The sequence below is a fragment of the Phalaenopsis equestris genome, unplaced genomic scaffold, assembly GCF_001263595.1.
Source record: "Phalaenopsis equestris unplaced genomic scaffold, ASM126359v1 Scaffold000819, whole genome shotgun sequence".
Taxonomy (NCBI): Eukaryota; Viridiplantae; Streptophyta; class Magnoliopsida; order Asparagales; family Orchidaceae; genus Phalaenopsis; species Phalaenopsis equestris.
In genome coordinates, this window is record NW_018165259.1 from 59,213 (window position 1) to 75,011 (window position 15,799).

General features: G+C 37.7%; 1 protein-coding gene across 11 annotated transcripts in view; it reads left to right on the plus strand.

Annotated features, from left to right (window-relative positions):
- Window positions 1–15,317, plus strand: part of LOC110031446 (zinc finger CCCH domain-containing protein 67-like) — a 64,136-nt gene extending 48,819 nt beyond the window's left edge. For 9 of the 11 annotated variants that reach the window (XM_020734635.1, XM_020734641.1, XM_020734645.1 and 6 more), the window contains 3 exons: window positions 6,259–6,666; window positions 11,591–11,839; window positions 13,456–13,713. In XM_020734635.1, the coding sequence (XP_020590294.1) occupies window positions 6,259–6,666; window positions 11,591–11,839; window positions 13,456–13,542 (744 nt within the window). In that variant the 3' untranslated portion in view covers window positions 13,543–13,713. Of the gene's footprint in view, window positions 1–6,258; window positions 6,667–11,590; window positions 11,840–13,455; window positions 13,714–15,220 lie in introns of those variants that run through there. The other 2 variants (XM_020734638.1, XM_020734644.1) reach the window with 2 other exon arrangements.
- The last annotated feature ends 482 nt before the right edge of the window (window positions 15,318–15,799 follow it).

A 15,799-nucleotide genomic window follows, 5' to 3' on the forward strand; every position in this document is an offset into this window, starting at 1 on the left:
AAGCAACCCTGGATCATAAGGATTCGCGATCCAATCCCCGTTTCCATACGCGGGATCGTGATCTCGCTGCTCGTTCTCCTACGTTCACGAGTTCGCGAGTTTCCAACATCGCACAATGTTTCTCTAAGTTTCGTGTGGCTTCGACCTCGTTGTTTCGAAGCGCCCCGTTCGGGTAGCTATTATGTGCTCGAATTTGGGTGTTGTTCCTAGGCGCCCACATCAGTCTCCTGGGGTTGGGGAATCTTTGACCTCATTTGTCGAAGCTCCAGGCTCTTAGGAGTATTTTGTTAGTCGGTGGCTTTGAACGTGGTTGAAATGTTGTAGCCCCCAGGCATGTTGTTCTTATAAGCATTATCGTTCAACTTCTGAAGTACTCTGAAAGGTCCATTTGTTATAGGCTTAAGCTTTTCGAATGATCCTGCAGCAAATCTCTGCTTTTTCAACCGAATCGATACGAGACGCCTTTCTGAAACGTTATTTTCTTCCTGGATTTATTTTCCTGTGCCTGATATTTTTATTCTACTTAGAAATTTCTTTGCCAACTTCATGGAGCTTCTGGATCTCGCGAACTTGTTCTGTGGCATCTTTGTTGATTTTTGAAGATGGCAGGTGCAGTACTAATTCAAGTGGCATGAGCGGATTGTGCATGCACACAATCTTGAAAGGAATTAATCTTGTAGTTTTGTTGATGGATCGAGTATAGGAGAACTCAGCTTGGGCTAGGATTAGATCCCACTATCTTATGTTTTTTCTACGAAACAACTTAAGAGATTACCGAGGCTTGGGTATACTACTTATGCCCGTCTGTTTGTGTATGTGCTCCTGAGCTGAATTGGAGTTTGGCGTCGAGCTTTCCCTATATTGTCTTCCAGAAGTGGTATAGGAATTTGATGTCTCTGTCGGAGGTGATGGCCTTGGGAATCCCATGCAGCCTGACAATCTCCCTGAAGTTTATATTTGCGATGTGAGAGGCGTCTATTATCCGATGACAGAGTATAAAGTGAGACATCTTGAAGAATTTGTCTACTACAACCATTACAGAATCTTTGTTCCTTTGAGTCATTGAAAGTCCGAGCATGAAATTCATGCTGACGTCTACCTACGGTGCCTCTGGTACTGGAAGTGGTGTGTATAATCCCACATTCTGGGCTCGTCTTTGTCAGATGACAAATCCTGCATTGTTTGACATGTTGTTCGACATCTCTTGTTACCTTTGGCTAGAAAAAATGCTCTCTTACGAGGGCGATAATCTTGTTTCTACCGAAGTGATCTGCCAGTCCTCCGTTATGGCTTTCCTGGATAATATTTTCTTTAGTGAACACCGAGGAATGCACAACTAACCCTGGTGGAACAGGTATCCATTTGTGCAGTAATATTGCCCTGCTGGTTTCTCATGACATTGATCTCATATGTTCTTAAAATCTTTGTCTGTTTTAAATAAATCCTTATTAACCTCAAGGCCCACAACTCGCTCCTGGATGGGCGTGATTAATACACGTTGACGATTTAGCGCATTTGCTACACGGTTTTGACTTCTCACTTTATGCTTTAGTACAAACTAAAATTAGGCTAGATATTCCACCCAAGTGGCATCTCTTCCCTTCAGTTTGCTCTGGCTGTTGAAGAATTTTAGGGCCTCATGATCTATAAATTGTGTAAACTCGTTTGTCAATAGCTAATGAATCTAATGTTCAGAGCGCTTACGATGACATAGAATTTTTTGTCATAAGTTGATTATTTTCTGTTGGATTCATTCAATCTCTCACTGGATAAAGCAATGTGGTGTTCTCCTTGGCTTAGTTCTTAGTTCTGCTCCGATCTCCACGTCAGGGGCATCACATTCTACTTTGAAAAGTTGTTTGAAATCAGGTAGTGCTAGGAGGGGGGCTTGAGTCATTTTTTCTTTCAGTTTGTCAAAATTGTCTTGTGCTGCGACTGGCCCAGTAAACCCATTTCCTTTCAGAAGTTCAGTTAGAGGCGTGGTGATAGTGTTGATGTTTCTGATAAATAAAAAAGGATGCCCGGCCGCCCCCCCCCCCTCCCCTCAAGAATTGCCTCAACTCGGTGAATGATTGTGGTATGATCCAGATGATACTGACATCTATCTTTACTGGATCGATCTGTATGCTTCCACTTGACACTATGTAATCTAGAAAGCATATCTGACTTGGCATGAAGTGACATTTCTTCGAATGGGCATATAGTTGCTCGGTTTGCAATTTCTCAAATACTACCTTCAGGTGATGCAAGTGATCTTCCTCCGTGAGGTTGTATACTAGAATGTCATCAAAATATACTGACAAACTTTTCAATGTGAGATTGGAATTCCTGGTTTATTAATATCATAAAACTGCTAGGTGCATTTGATAGACTAAAAGGCATAACGGTCCACTCATAAAGTCCGTCCCACGTCTTGAAGGCGGTTTGCCACTCGCTCCCTGGCCTCATCTGTATATGGTGATATCCGCTGCGTAAGTCTACCTTGGAGAAGATAGTGGCTCCATGTAGCTGGTCTAAGAGATCATCCAAACGAGATATGGGAAATCAGTACTTAATGGTAATCTTGTTGATGGTCGGCTGACGATGTACATTCGCTGTGATCCATCTTTTTTCAGCACCATCAGTGTCGGGACTGCACACGAGCTGGTGCTTTTTTTGGCTAGCCCACTTGCAATGAGATCCTGCACTTGCCTTTGTAGTTTTTCATGCTCCGCGGGCCTTAATTTGTAGGTTGGTCGGTTTGGCAATACAGATCCTAGTATAGGGTGGATGGCGTGTTGAATATCTTTTAGTGGTGCTAATCCCTTTGGTAAGCTGTCGGTCATAAAATCCTGAAAAGCCTTGTATCAATGGTTGCAGTATTGTTGGTACCTCTCTTTCTTTCTCACTTCTTTCCAGGACTAATACTAGTGTTACAGGGGCATCTCTGATCGCTGCAGGAAAGTGGTACGAGAAACTTATTCTACCTCTGTATTGCCCCCGCCTTTGGCATCCTTAGCAGGTAATAAAACTATATGTTTCTCATCCTTCTTGAAAGAATAAGTATTTTTGAACTCTTCGTGTTGAGTTTTGCTATCAAATTGCCAAGGCCTACCTAACAGAATGTGGCAGGCGTCCATAGGAATCATGTCGCACTATACCTGTTTGATGGAGAAATCAATTAAGCACTGATGATCCACACATCTCATTTCCCTTCTTCAGCCAGGTAAGAGAATATGATTGGGGATGCTTCTATGCGTCCAATCCTAACTTTTTTACCATGAGTGTGGGTACCACGTTCTCGCAGGTGCCACTGGCGATGATCGGGTTGTAGACCTTCCCCTCAACAGTGCACTTGGTGCAAAAAATGTTATGTCTTAGCCAGGATTAGTCTTGCACTGGCTCGGACTATAGTATTTGTCAAACGAATAATGCTTCTCCTTCATCTCCGTGGAGTTGAAGCTCTTCTTCTAGGCTCTCCTCTGATTCCTCATCGACTTCCTCAACGACGTCTTGATCTGTGAGGGTGATGACGCGGCTTGTTGGGCAGTTTGAGGCAATGTGATTGTAGCCACACTTCCTAACTGGCACTGTATTGGAGGGGCTACCTTTTTCTGGCTTATTCCAACTCTGACCTGCCCTATCAGTCCCTTATTCAATTCTGTTATTTCCTCCCGAGGTACTCTTGTCAACTGTAGCAGATGCAGATGACTGCTTAGTTGAAGGTGGGGGTATGAACAATGATTGTTTTCTGCTTTACTCTGCTCTCTCTCTCTACCTTCAGGGCTAGTGTCTGGACATCCCCCAACGTCCAGTATGGTTGTAGTTGTATCACTTTGCTAATGGCGAGTCTTAGGCCTCCGAGAGATTCGGCGATCGTGTGCTCCTCTGGCTCTGTTAGTTCATACTTTAATTGTAGATGGTCGAACTGGATCGTGAACTCCTCAAATGATAGTTCTTGTTGCTATAATTTGTGGAGTTTTAGGAACATGTCTTGGCGATAATGTGGTGGGAGGTATTTTTTCTTTATTATCTTCTTCATTTTCTCTTACTTAGTTATCTTTTCACTTCCTTCCCCGCACCTCTGCCTTTGTTGATTCTCCTACTATAAGGAGGCATTTTTTTTAGTTTGATTGCAGCTAGTTTGACTCGCTTGTCCTCTGGTACGTTTTAATATTTGAACATTTGTTCGACTGTTTGTAGCTAGTCGATAAACTCATCGGGGTCCATGCTTCCTCGAACTCTGGGAGGTCCATCTTGATGCCAATGTTCCTTTGACCTCCATAAGGGGCCTCTTCTCTTGGCCTCCATTGATTTTGGATACCAAAATGACACGATCGATATACTTCGTTGCTGTGATATTTCTTGTGCAACGGATTAAGATTCTCGTCATTGTCTTCCCTATGACTCGATCACGGTCAAAGGTAATCTCTTCTTGGTTCCAGTCATCTAACTCCGCTAGTCTTTGTTGCAGATGACGAATTTCACGTAGAAACCCTTCCCGAGTAGAGCTTGATGTATCTCTTCGCAGTGGCATTACTAGAGTTGGGAATTGGAAGAAAATAAAAGTTGATGGAGATGAATTGGGCAGGGGCTGAGGCTGGAAAATCTAGCTCTGATACCGAATGATACTATAACTAGTTGAGATGTGGTGTAATACAAAAAGTAACTTTTATTAATATTAGTAGTACAACACAACCCAACGATAGGGAAATACAATAATAGACGAATCACTAGCTAGAGCTAAAGGAAGAGATTCGAAGGTTGTAGCAGTGTCGGCTAGGTGAGCGGTCGTTGGGTAGGTGATTGTGTGGGGTTGGTGTAGGTGGATTGTATGGCGAGATCATGGAAGACGTAGGGGTGGTGGTAGAGTGATGGAGGAATGTGGGGATGTTAGCTGACTAGTTGAGTGGTAGAGAAAAGGGATAGGTGAGATGTAGCGAAGGAGTTTGAAGTTTACATCACCACCTCGAAGCAAGATACAGTCGAAGCAACACCTGTCGTTGGTTACAGGCCTAACAAGAGGGAAGAGACTCCACACGGGAGATTAGAAGACAACTCTAGTAGAACTTGTCCCCCACACACACCGGGGACAGCTATTTATAGTCTCCTACTTATACATGAAATGAAGGGGAGCGGGACTGTAAGAAGAATCCAGAAGAAATACTTTTCTAGAAGAAGACAAGGGTGGAAGGTGCATGTAGCTGTCCTGGATCGTGAAGATTTGCGATCCAATCCCTGTTTCCATACGCGGGATCGTGATCCCGCTGCCTGTTCTCCCCTGCATTCCCAAATTCGCTGATTTTCCGTGTCGCTTGATGTTTCGTGTGGTTTCATGCGGTTTCGCGGGGGCCTTTGGCCCCATTGTTTCAAAGCACCCTGCTGCGCTGTTTTGCACCTGAATTCGGGCGCTGCTCCTTGGTGCCCGCATCACAAGCCCATTCTACTTGAATGATTTCACGAGTCACATTGACAGATGATTCCATTTATGCTCCCTTCAAAGACCATACCTTCTTATGGATAATTACTATGCCACTCAGAACCGTCTTTGGGGCAAAGTTGAACACTTTTTCTCAGCTCAATACTCTGATTATTGCAAAAAATTGCTCTGCAACTTTAAAACCCTCTTGACACCTTAACAATATCGCCCACCAGTTGATGTGCCAAAGCAATGAAGATCTCTTTTTTTCCAACTTGCAAGTAAAATGTGTTATCCCTGCATGCATCGTGTCTCATTTTTATAAAGCACCGCTTTGGTTTGCCTGCCTGCACGTGGAACTATTCTTGCAGCAACTGGTGCCTTGTAATCATCTGGAATAGGCAGGGTAGGCAAGATCTTGACTTATTAAGCTCATCAAACAACTACAAGCAGACAGTTTTTGGACCTCTCTGGTCTCTTTGATTTTTCTGCTGCTTCCATTGCCACCTCTTCTTCCAAAATTTACAAAGCACGAGCTTCTCTTTATAAAAAATCTGCAACGATGTAAACCCAAATCATTATAAAATTCTCTCTCTCTTTTTCTCTCTCTCGACCTCAACCTTCTGTAAATCTATACTCAAGAAGCTTAGTGAATGCAGGAGCTAGCCTCATATTAGATGTTTTGTGCAAGGGTATTCTGTGTGTACGAAAGGAGAGAAAACTGTAGCTTGGATCTCTGTTTAGTTAATTTCTTATTCCTAGTTGAATGAAATCGACATATTTAAATGATTTTAAAATATTTGATCAAATAATCTGTAAAATGTTGTCATGGCACTGAATTCTTTTCTGCTTTTTTCTAGACTGTCACAAGTCTATTGCATGCTCCGGACATAAAAACAATTGACCAACAGCAAGAATTAGTTAGCAAGGATGCTGCATCTGAATTCAGCGGTGGTGAGCCACAACAATTTGATGAATACCCTCAAAGGCCCAGCGAACCTGAGTGCCAATATTTTATGAAAACTGGATACTGCAAGTTCAAATCAGCTTGCCGATATCATCATCCGAAATCAAATCTTAGTTCCCTGAGCTTGTCACTTAGACCTGCAAGCAACAATAGTGTCCCTTTTCGGCAAGATGATCCTGTAGAACAGTTGCGTGAGATAACATTACCTTTGGAAAACACTTCAAATGATCAGACGGCCTTTTTATGTCCATCATCATCTGATGTTCCCAGTCAGGTGAACGTACAATGGAATGTTGATCAGGTAGTTTTGACCTAAATTTTAATTTCCTTGAATTAATTTATCTATTTGATTTTCATTTAAGATCATGGTTGCTTCTGGTTTATGAAATTGGTGGATGACTGTTAGCTTTGAATTTATTTAAGAAAGAAAGTTCAGAATCAGTGCAGCTTTTTCATTGAACTTACATTTTTTTTTTGGTTTTGTGAAATACAATTATTCAATTTCTCCCAAACATGAAGGTGACTTCAGCATACATTTACCTTCTTTTGGCATTCTTTTCTACATTCTGGTGCTGATCTTTGGCATGCATTTTTTTTTTCTTATGAACTTGATTACTACCGACTGTTCTTCCCTTTAAACTCTAAAATACCTACAAATTGTGTCAGTTGTTTTGTGTGCTTGTAAATAATTGTAAGCAGATATCATAAAATTTGAGTAAGATATGAGTACCCATTTGTAAATCTTATTACACTTTTATTGGTTATTTGCATGAAAAAATACAACATATAAGTTTCCTGCACATCGGAATGATGCAAACATACATCTAAATGTCACATGAAGCGGCTTGCTTTGAATTATGCTTTAAGTATGCATTTATGGCTGCAATGGCAAGGCTATAAGAATTGAAATATAATTTTTCTTTTTTCCCCTTTTTTTCTTACTATTTTATTTTATTTTTTAATTTATTATTTATTTCTCTTTTTAGAGTGAGAAAGGGAGGGAAAGATATGGAGAGGGATAAAAAGAGAGATTGTAATAACCAGTTTTAAGAAATCATGATTTTTTTTTTTGCAACTTTAAAATGAACTCCAAATTTTTGCATCAATTAGATTTCAACCGAATTAATTTTATAAAATTCTAAACATCAAATTGATCAATTCAATATATAATTCTATATATAAATTATGAATAGAATGAAAGATGTAAAAATTAGAAGTTATAAATTTAATTAGTTTAATTAGACCTAATTATCTCTTAATCCTCCCGCACCATTACTGTTCCCATCGACTCGCGATATTTAGCACTGTGGGATGCGTCGAATGGGGCAATTCTCTCCAGAGACTTGAACTCAACAAAACCCCTTCAGTCTAGCAAGACTCTCTTTGGCAACAAGATTTGTTGTCCCTTTGGCAACTTGAACATCGATAAAATTGGTAGCTTCGGGTAGAGTCTTGACCTTAGCATCAACCACCCCGAGATCTTTCACAGCTTGATCGTTTGGAGTCTCTGAATGTAATATGATATCATATTTGCACGGAAAAAATTCTCAGAATGAGGAAATCTCGTTACATGATCTTCCAGAGGCGGATCGACAGCTTTCTGGTTCAAGACTTTTCCTTTGATGTTACAAGTCTCAGGAGAATCTTTCTCTGTTAATAAGGCTATCCACGAGCATCTTTCAAAGTGTAACACTGCTCATCCTTCTTATCTATAGTTTTCACACCAAAATTATGAAGTCTTGCCATAAAATCAATGGTTCAAAAGCTTAGAAAGATTAAAAGTAGTGCCATCACCAGTAGAGTCAGGCTTGACAAAAATTGTCATAACTGACTCATCTTGTTCCTTGTTCACATCAGGAAGTTAACCTTCTGTCAGATTATTCAAATCAAGAGGAATCTTCTCCGAAGAGTGAGGCTCAAATTGAGGCAACCTTACCTCATCTGTCAGACTAGTTCTTTGTACCTCCTCCATGGAAGGAATCGAAGAACCTACGACTTTGACAGAAATGCCTGAAGAACCCTCCACTGGAGCATCCTATCTCTCAGAAAGCTTTGATCTAGATTCTTCTTCCAAGCTCAGAATAGCCAACTACTTCTTACGGTGGAGGTTAGATGGGATCACGAAACATTTATGTCTATCAATGGGATCTTGCCCATCACAAAAAAAACAAAAATTATCATTTGAACACCTCAGATTTATTAAGCGAGACCACTCTCTTCTCCAGAAATGAAGAATCTACAATTCTCTTTATAACGCTTCTTAAAATTTAAAGGGAGTATAGTCATAAAAGTCTACCAACTGTTGCAATTAATTGTATTTATAGCTCCCAACTTATTTTGTACTTTTTCCATTTGGGCAGACTGAATGGCGTGACAACGAAACACCCAAATACATGACTTAATTGTATACAACGTCGTCAATTAAGTCAACCAAAATGATTCTCTTCAGTCATGAATTTTGTATTTAATAGATCTCAATAGCTTGAGCCAAAGAATTTGAATATCCTTTTTTCTGTGGGAGATTCAAGGCTTCCAAGGATGAAGTAGATCTCTTTCACCAGAGTAAATCATGAGACTACTCCATGTAGGCAGAGCACAAAGTGCCCCCAGGTGTAGGGCAATGTTGGCTCATTAATGAATAGGAACGATCTAATTCCTCGAAGTAAAAGCCAAAGTGCCCTGGGTCAAAAAGACCCATTCCCGAATCTATTAAGTTCTTGACTAATGAAAGCCAAGGGCCCACATAGCTGTAGGGAGTATAGAGATCTTCATTCTCTCATTTTTCTCGTAGAATCTTATCGAAGAGCCGAAAGAATGGGGAACTCATTGTATACACAAATACAGCTATATACCTAAATACATGATTTCTATATGTATTATAACATGAAAACTAATACCTCGAACTGAGTTCGCCAGCTGAAGCAGCCAACTGAGCCCACTTGCCGAAGTTGTTGAATTGAGCCCACCTGTGAAGTGGCTAAACTAAGTTCACCTGTTGAAGTTGGTGAACTGAACTCACTTGCCAAAGAGGTTGAATTTCATCTCTTCCATGAAGGTGACCTAACCCACCTTGGGAGAGACAACTATCCTAGATATTCATCATTGCCAGCAAGGACGCAAGTCCATTGTTCTTTAAAAGCACTAACTGACATCCACAACACATTTTTTTCATCAAGGCTCTATATTGGTGTCATTCTTTACTAAGTGTATATTCTATTATTTTCTCTCTTTTGTGTAAAAGGAAAGTCAAGATGAGAGAAAGGGGAGATTATGGATCTTTTCTTGAAGTTTCTCTCTCTCTCTCTCTCTCTCTCTCTCTCTCTCTCTCTTTCTCTCTCAAACATTGTAATTCGGGAAACCTACCCTGAACCATTTTTTTTCCGGTTTGCCGAGGTTGAAGTTCAATACACAATCTCTGTGACCCTCTCTTCTTCCTCTCTTCTTCCTCTCTTCTACCTCTCTTCCACGAAAACAAGGTTTTTATCAAGTTGCATGTACTCGCAAGCGATACGGGACCTTACATTCTAAAAGAATTCAACGATTCCCAAATTTTTAAATGATTAACATCATAGAAACTTAGAAAATAAGCTTTATTAACATTCTTTCATTGTTAGTAATGCTTGTAATCACATGAACAACAAAAAGGTTCCCCCTCTTTCCTAAAAAAAATCTCTATTCAGCCATTTGTCAACTATAAATATTAAATTCATTGCTAATTCTACTAATGGCAATGCTCTTGGAAGCACTTAAACAATGATCTTATTTGTTTCAACTGTCATAAAAGGGTCATATATAACACTAATGCACTCAAAGGCCCTTTCAATTCAACGATTTTGATTTACCTTCTTGAGATGATGGATATTGAATACGTGAAAGATAATAAACTATTTGTTAAAAATTTAGTAGAGCATCCTACCAAGGAAAATATTGGTTTAGTACTATATATGTTTTCAACCCAATTTAATGGAGAATATTGAGAACATAAAAAAAAACTTTGATGCATACAGCTCAATTCTTATGTTCCATTTCTAACACCTAAAGTTCAATTTTTACATATGTGCCACCTTGCCTATGCATGAAAAGGTGTATTTTTAGAAGTTAAATATAGTGGTATTTCTTATATGATACGAAAGATTTGGGTGGTATAAATGTAAAAAGTGAAGTTTAGATGTTAGATTTGTAAATTCATAGGATTTCGGTGGTATGTATGTAAATGCCCTTCAAATCTTTTGCACTAATTGGCTGCCCCACGGATTTTTTTTATACAAATTAGAGAGCAGGGCGTTAGAAAGACTGACAGTAACTCTGCCTATTTAACTTATTTACTGGCCCTGTATCCTCTCCCTCTTCATTGCTTCCATCGTTTCCTTGCAACATATGAAGATTGTACATTTTTAGGTTCTTCAATAAATTTCATCATTTTTGTTAGCCTTATCTTGACTATTTGTGACCAACTTTGTGAATCTTTATTATTCACTTCTATTGAGTGTTGCATGATGCAGTAATCTTTTTTTCCCAAATAATTTTGAACAACTTCTGTCCTTTATGTGTTTACATTTTTCCTTCTTTTTCCTAATTTGTTGACACTAAATTTATCATCCTATCTATTCAGTGAATTTTCTGCTCTTTTTTTTCTTCTTCAAATCGTTCAACTTTGTTTACAATTCTCTCATCTTCAATAAAAATAATTCCAGTCGTTTCTCTATTGCATTTATTTCTTAATTCATGCTTCATAATTTTGCAACAAATTTATCTTAACATTCTCATTTATATCACACTCAACTTACACTATTAGGATCTCTCACAAATGATTTATGATGAAGGATCAGTAGTTGAACTTGATGGATGGCTTGAAGTTTTGTCCGGTACCTTTATGTCTTCATCAAACCTGCAGCCCATTTAATTGCAAGTTATTAACAACTCGATGAATACTCACACTTCTAAAGCTACAGTAATATTACGAAAGGAAAATAACTCCCATGTTTGTCAAATATCGAGAATTAATGAAAACGTTTGACAATTTATAATTCAAAGATTGTTATTCAAGAAGATTCAAAACTTCGCACTTTAGGGAAGAGCTGTTGGTTGGATCTCTATTCCTTTGATTTGTTATTCATATTTGAATGAAAATTGATTTATTTAAATGATTTTGAAACATTTGATTAAATTATCTGTAAATTTTTGTCATGGCATTCCATACTGAATTCTGTCCCCTTGTTGTCTAGATGGCCACAAGTCCATTGAATCCTCCGGAAATAAAAATGAATTTAAAAGTTCAAGAATTAGCCAACAAGGATACTGCTCATGAATTTTATGGCCGTGTGGAGTCGCAACAAATTGATGAGTACCCTCAAAGGCCTGGTGAACCAGAGTGCCAACATTTTATGAAAACTGGATACTGCAAGTTCAAATCTGCATGCAGATTTCATCATCCCAAATCAAATATCTGTTTCCTGGCCCGGCCTCTGAAACCTGTAAGTAACAACTCTTCTTTTATTTTTTATACTAATTGTGATTTACACTATTATTTGCATTCTGCTGTGTATTAATCTGTGTTTACAGTTTTTTTTTCTTGATCTTGCTAAATGATTAATTATGAATTTGATGTGATTCTTATCTTCTTTTTTAGCCTTTATTTATAAATAGCCATATGTTGAATCAATTGCACGAGAGATAATTTATGATGAAATTTGGTAAATTTAATAAATTATAACTGAATTTAGCAGCATTTAAAATAAAATAACAAAACCGATGTTGTTGACATTAGCTTCACAAGGTAGACTTCTCCAACAATGTTTTTTTACTTTTTTAAGGCTATTTACTCATGTGATATGATCTGATTGAGTATATATTAAATATACCCTTGATATTAATATTCTTTTTTACAATTTGAAATTTTGCAGCTATAATTGATGCCAAGGAATATCAGAATTGATTAAGAAAGTAGTTTTATATCAAGGAGATCTCATTTGATTAGTGATGGAGTAGCTAACTTTTTTTCCCTTTTATTTTTCTTTTTTCTTCATGAGTACTGGTTTCAATTTTTGGTAGATGATAAGATTTTAGACTGCAAAATTAATTCACCTTCACAAACATCGCAGTGCGCTTCGCCTCTCCAACAAAACCATTGAAGGCTTCTTCTTCACCAATCTTTGCCTATGATCTGATTGAGTATATATTAAATATACCCTTAATATTATTATTATTTTTTACAATTTGAAATTTTGCAGCTATAATTGATGCCAAGGAATATCAGAATTGATTAAGAAAGTAGTTTTATATCAAGGAGATCTCATTTGATTAGTGATGGAGTAGCTAACTTTTTTTCCCTTTTATTTTTCTTTTTTCTTCATGAGTACTGGTTTCAATTTTTGGTAGATGATAAGATTTTAGACTGCAAAATTAATTCACCTTCACAAACATCGCAGTGCGCTTCGCCTCTCCAACAAAACCATTGAAGGCTTCTTCTTCACCAATCTTTGCCTTCTTAGCTTCCCTCTTGTCCTCCTTCTCATGTCTTGTTGCTTGTGAACTCATTATATTCCAACGAAAAGCAGACTAGCCAACAACTTGATCGGATATATATATTAGCTTCCCTCTTGTCCTCCATCTCATGTTTTGCTGCTTGTGAACTCACCATATTCCAAGGAAAAGCAGACTAGCGAACAACTTGATCGGTACTTATATATATATATATATATGTATATATATGTATATATATGTATTTAAAAAAGGAATCGGTATTTTAGGCGGACGTATCATCCTGTTCCCTAAAAACCGATCCCCTATATGTGCTAATTCGAAACAGTTAGATTCGAATCCGGCGGCAGAGGGGACTTGCGCCGAAGCTGCCTTCCAACAGACCACGGTAGAGCATATATATATATATATAGGCCTTGTCTCTTTTTGAAACAGCAATATTATCGGTTTGGTTAATTTTATTTTAAATGCTTTAACTTAAATTATTTACTGATTTATAAAAATTTCCCTATAATTTTAGAAATTTTCTTTTTGCAATATCTGAATGAAAATGATATTACTCTATTATGATGAGTGCATTTACATAATTTCTCGTCTATATGAACTATAGGATAAGCCCAGTTGTACACACTACAGCCGTGGAAATTGCAAATTTGGATCTGCTTGTAGATTCAATCATCATATAGAGCATGGTTGAGCATCCGCGGCACCGGCGGCCATCGCAGAATACGGCTCCCATCGATATAGAGATTCACCGATTGATTGAACGAGAAATTAATGCATTAGTTTCTGCTTTTTTGCTTTGAAAACTCTAATGATTGAAGATGAATATGCCCCTTTTTTGGTAAATTGGTAAATATTTGACTTCTATTATCCCCCAAAGGTATGAGCAGAGTCTGATTGGAGGTTTAAAATCTCTCTTCCTTTTTACTCTTCTACTTTTCTTCCTCTTTTATGAGTTAGTGTAACCTGCCCTTTCACGCAGTAGATTTCATGAGTGTTTGAACTTGGAACCAAGTTAGATGCCTTCCTGTGACTTTGATTGAAGGATCTGATTTTGAGCCGAGTTGGGGTCTGCTCGAAGAATTTGAATGCGGCTTGTGACTCCTTGTTATCAATTTCAACCCTGTTCGGATAGAAATTGAATTAAAACCAGTTGAATCAAATTGAGCTATTTTGATCCATTCCAGCTTGAAAATTAAAATGAATGGGTTTGTTTTGTTTGAGATACAAAAAAAGCTCAAAAATACTGCAACTTGTGCAGTCTAAAATTTCATTTATCATTCAAGTAAACTAACTTTTTTTTATATACATCAATTTTGAGCTGATCTTAAGGCAGATCAAGTTGACTCATGTATGACTTAAAATTGGTTCAAACTAAATTCAATTCATGGTTTCTACTTACTGCTCGGCTTGTTTAATTGATATGATCTCAATCCAAGTCAAAAATTCGATTCAATTTTTGAGCGATTTAATGATAATCGAGCTAAAATCTCAACCCATATTTGATGTTTGGTTTGATGCTCACCAAAATCAATATTAAAAGTTATTTTCCATAGCTATCAGCATTAATCTTTCGAATCCCTGCCATTCTATTTTTTATTTTTATTTTTATTTATTTTTTTAATTTTTTTAGAATCTCTATCATTTTAATTACGTTGGTGCCATTTCAATTTCCTCTTGCTTTGCATCTACCAAACCACATTGGCATCGCAACTCCTATAGAATTATAAAAGGGGTATCTGCATAGATACCTCCCCATTCTTATGTTTTTATATATTTAATATGTAAATTTATTTTTTTACATTTATATCACCCAAGCCTTTTGTATAACATTAAAATATCTTCATTTTAACTTCTAAAAAATAAAATATACATTAAAATAAAAACAGCTATGGATCTTTAAATATCTATTAATGTATTAAAAATTTAAGAAACTTGCGAGGCATGTGCTCGTATAACTACATTTAATCCATTGCCAAGTGCAAAAATGTGAATTGATCAATTGAGTTCACATAAGTGATGTATTTATTTGGATGAATTGTTCAGAAGCTTCTTTATTTTAATATTCTTCAAGTGTACATAAAGTGACATTAAATTAGTAAGGGAGCCCAGCCGACTCGAGCTCTGCTAGAAAAGTGACTCATGCACTGAGGTCAATGTGCTAACAATCCAAGCCCAAGCTACCCCGACTTGATTCATTAGCTCGTGAGCTTGCTTGTTTAAAACAACATCAATATAAAATATACTCAAATTATATTAAATTTCAATAATTTATCTTTGAACTATAAAACATATTGAGAAGATGATATTAGGTATTTTTTATTATGTAATTTCTTTTTATTTATCTTCTAATTTCTCATTATTTTTGTTAGGTATTGCTCATATACTAGATAAGAGACACATGTTGGAGCGGAACGGAGCTCGAGAGTGGAGTGGAGTAGAAGCATTCATCCAATCGGGGGAGTTTTGTTATGTGGGTTGGGGGTGCGGGGGCAACGCTGCTGCGCTACGGTACAAGGGTAATTTTGTAATTACATATTGTACGTCAGCGGTGTGTGTGTGTGTGTGTGCGTGTGTGTGTGTGTGTGTGTCTATATATATATATATATATATAGTTTAAAATCTAGGAAGTTTGTCTCTTTTTCTGAATTGAAAGAAAAGTTGTCGCTCTGCTCCTGAGGACGTAGATAAATTGTCGAACCTCGTTAAATCTCTGTGTTTCTTTCTGGATTTGCGTCAATTCTCTTTTCTTTGCCCTAAAATTCTCAACAAGTGGTATCAGAGCGAGGCTCTAGGGTGGAGGAAATTGGCGCAGGAAGAATGAGGAAGGATTCGGCGATTTGGCAGAAACGTTCGGCTAAGGCTTTCAGAATTTGGCGAAGGGTTACAACCAAGCGAAGGATTCGGTTTTTTTGCAACCCGCGGAACAAATCGGTGTTTTTCGCAGAGGA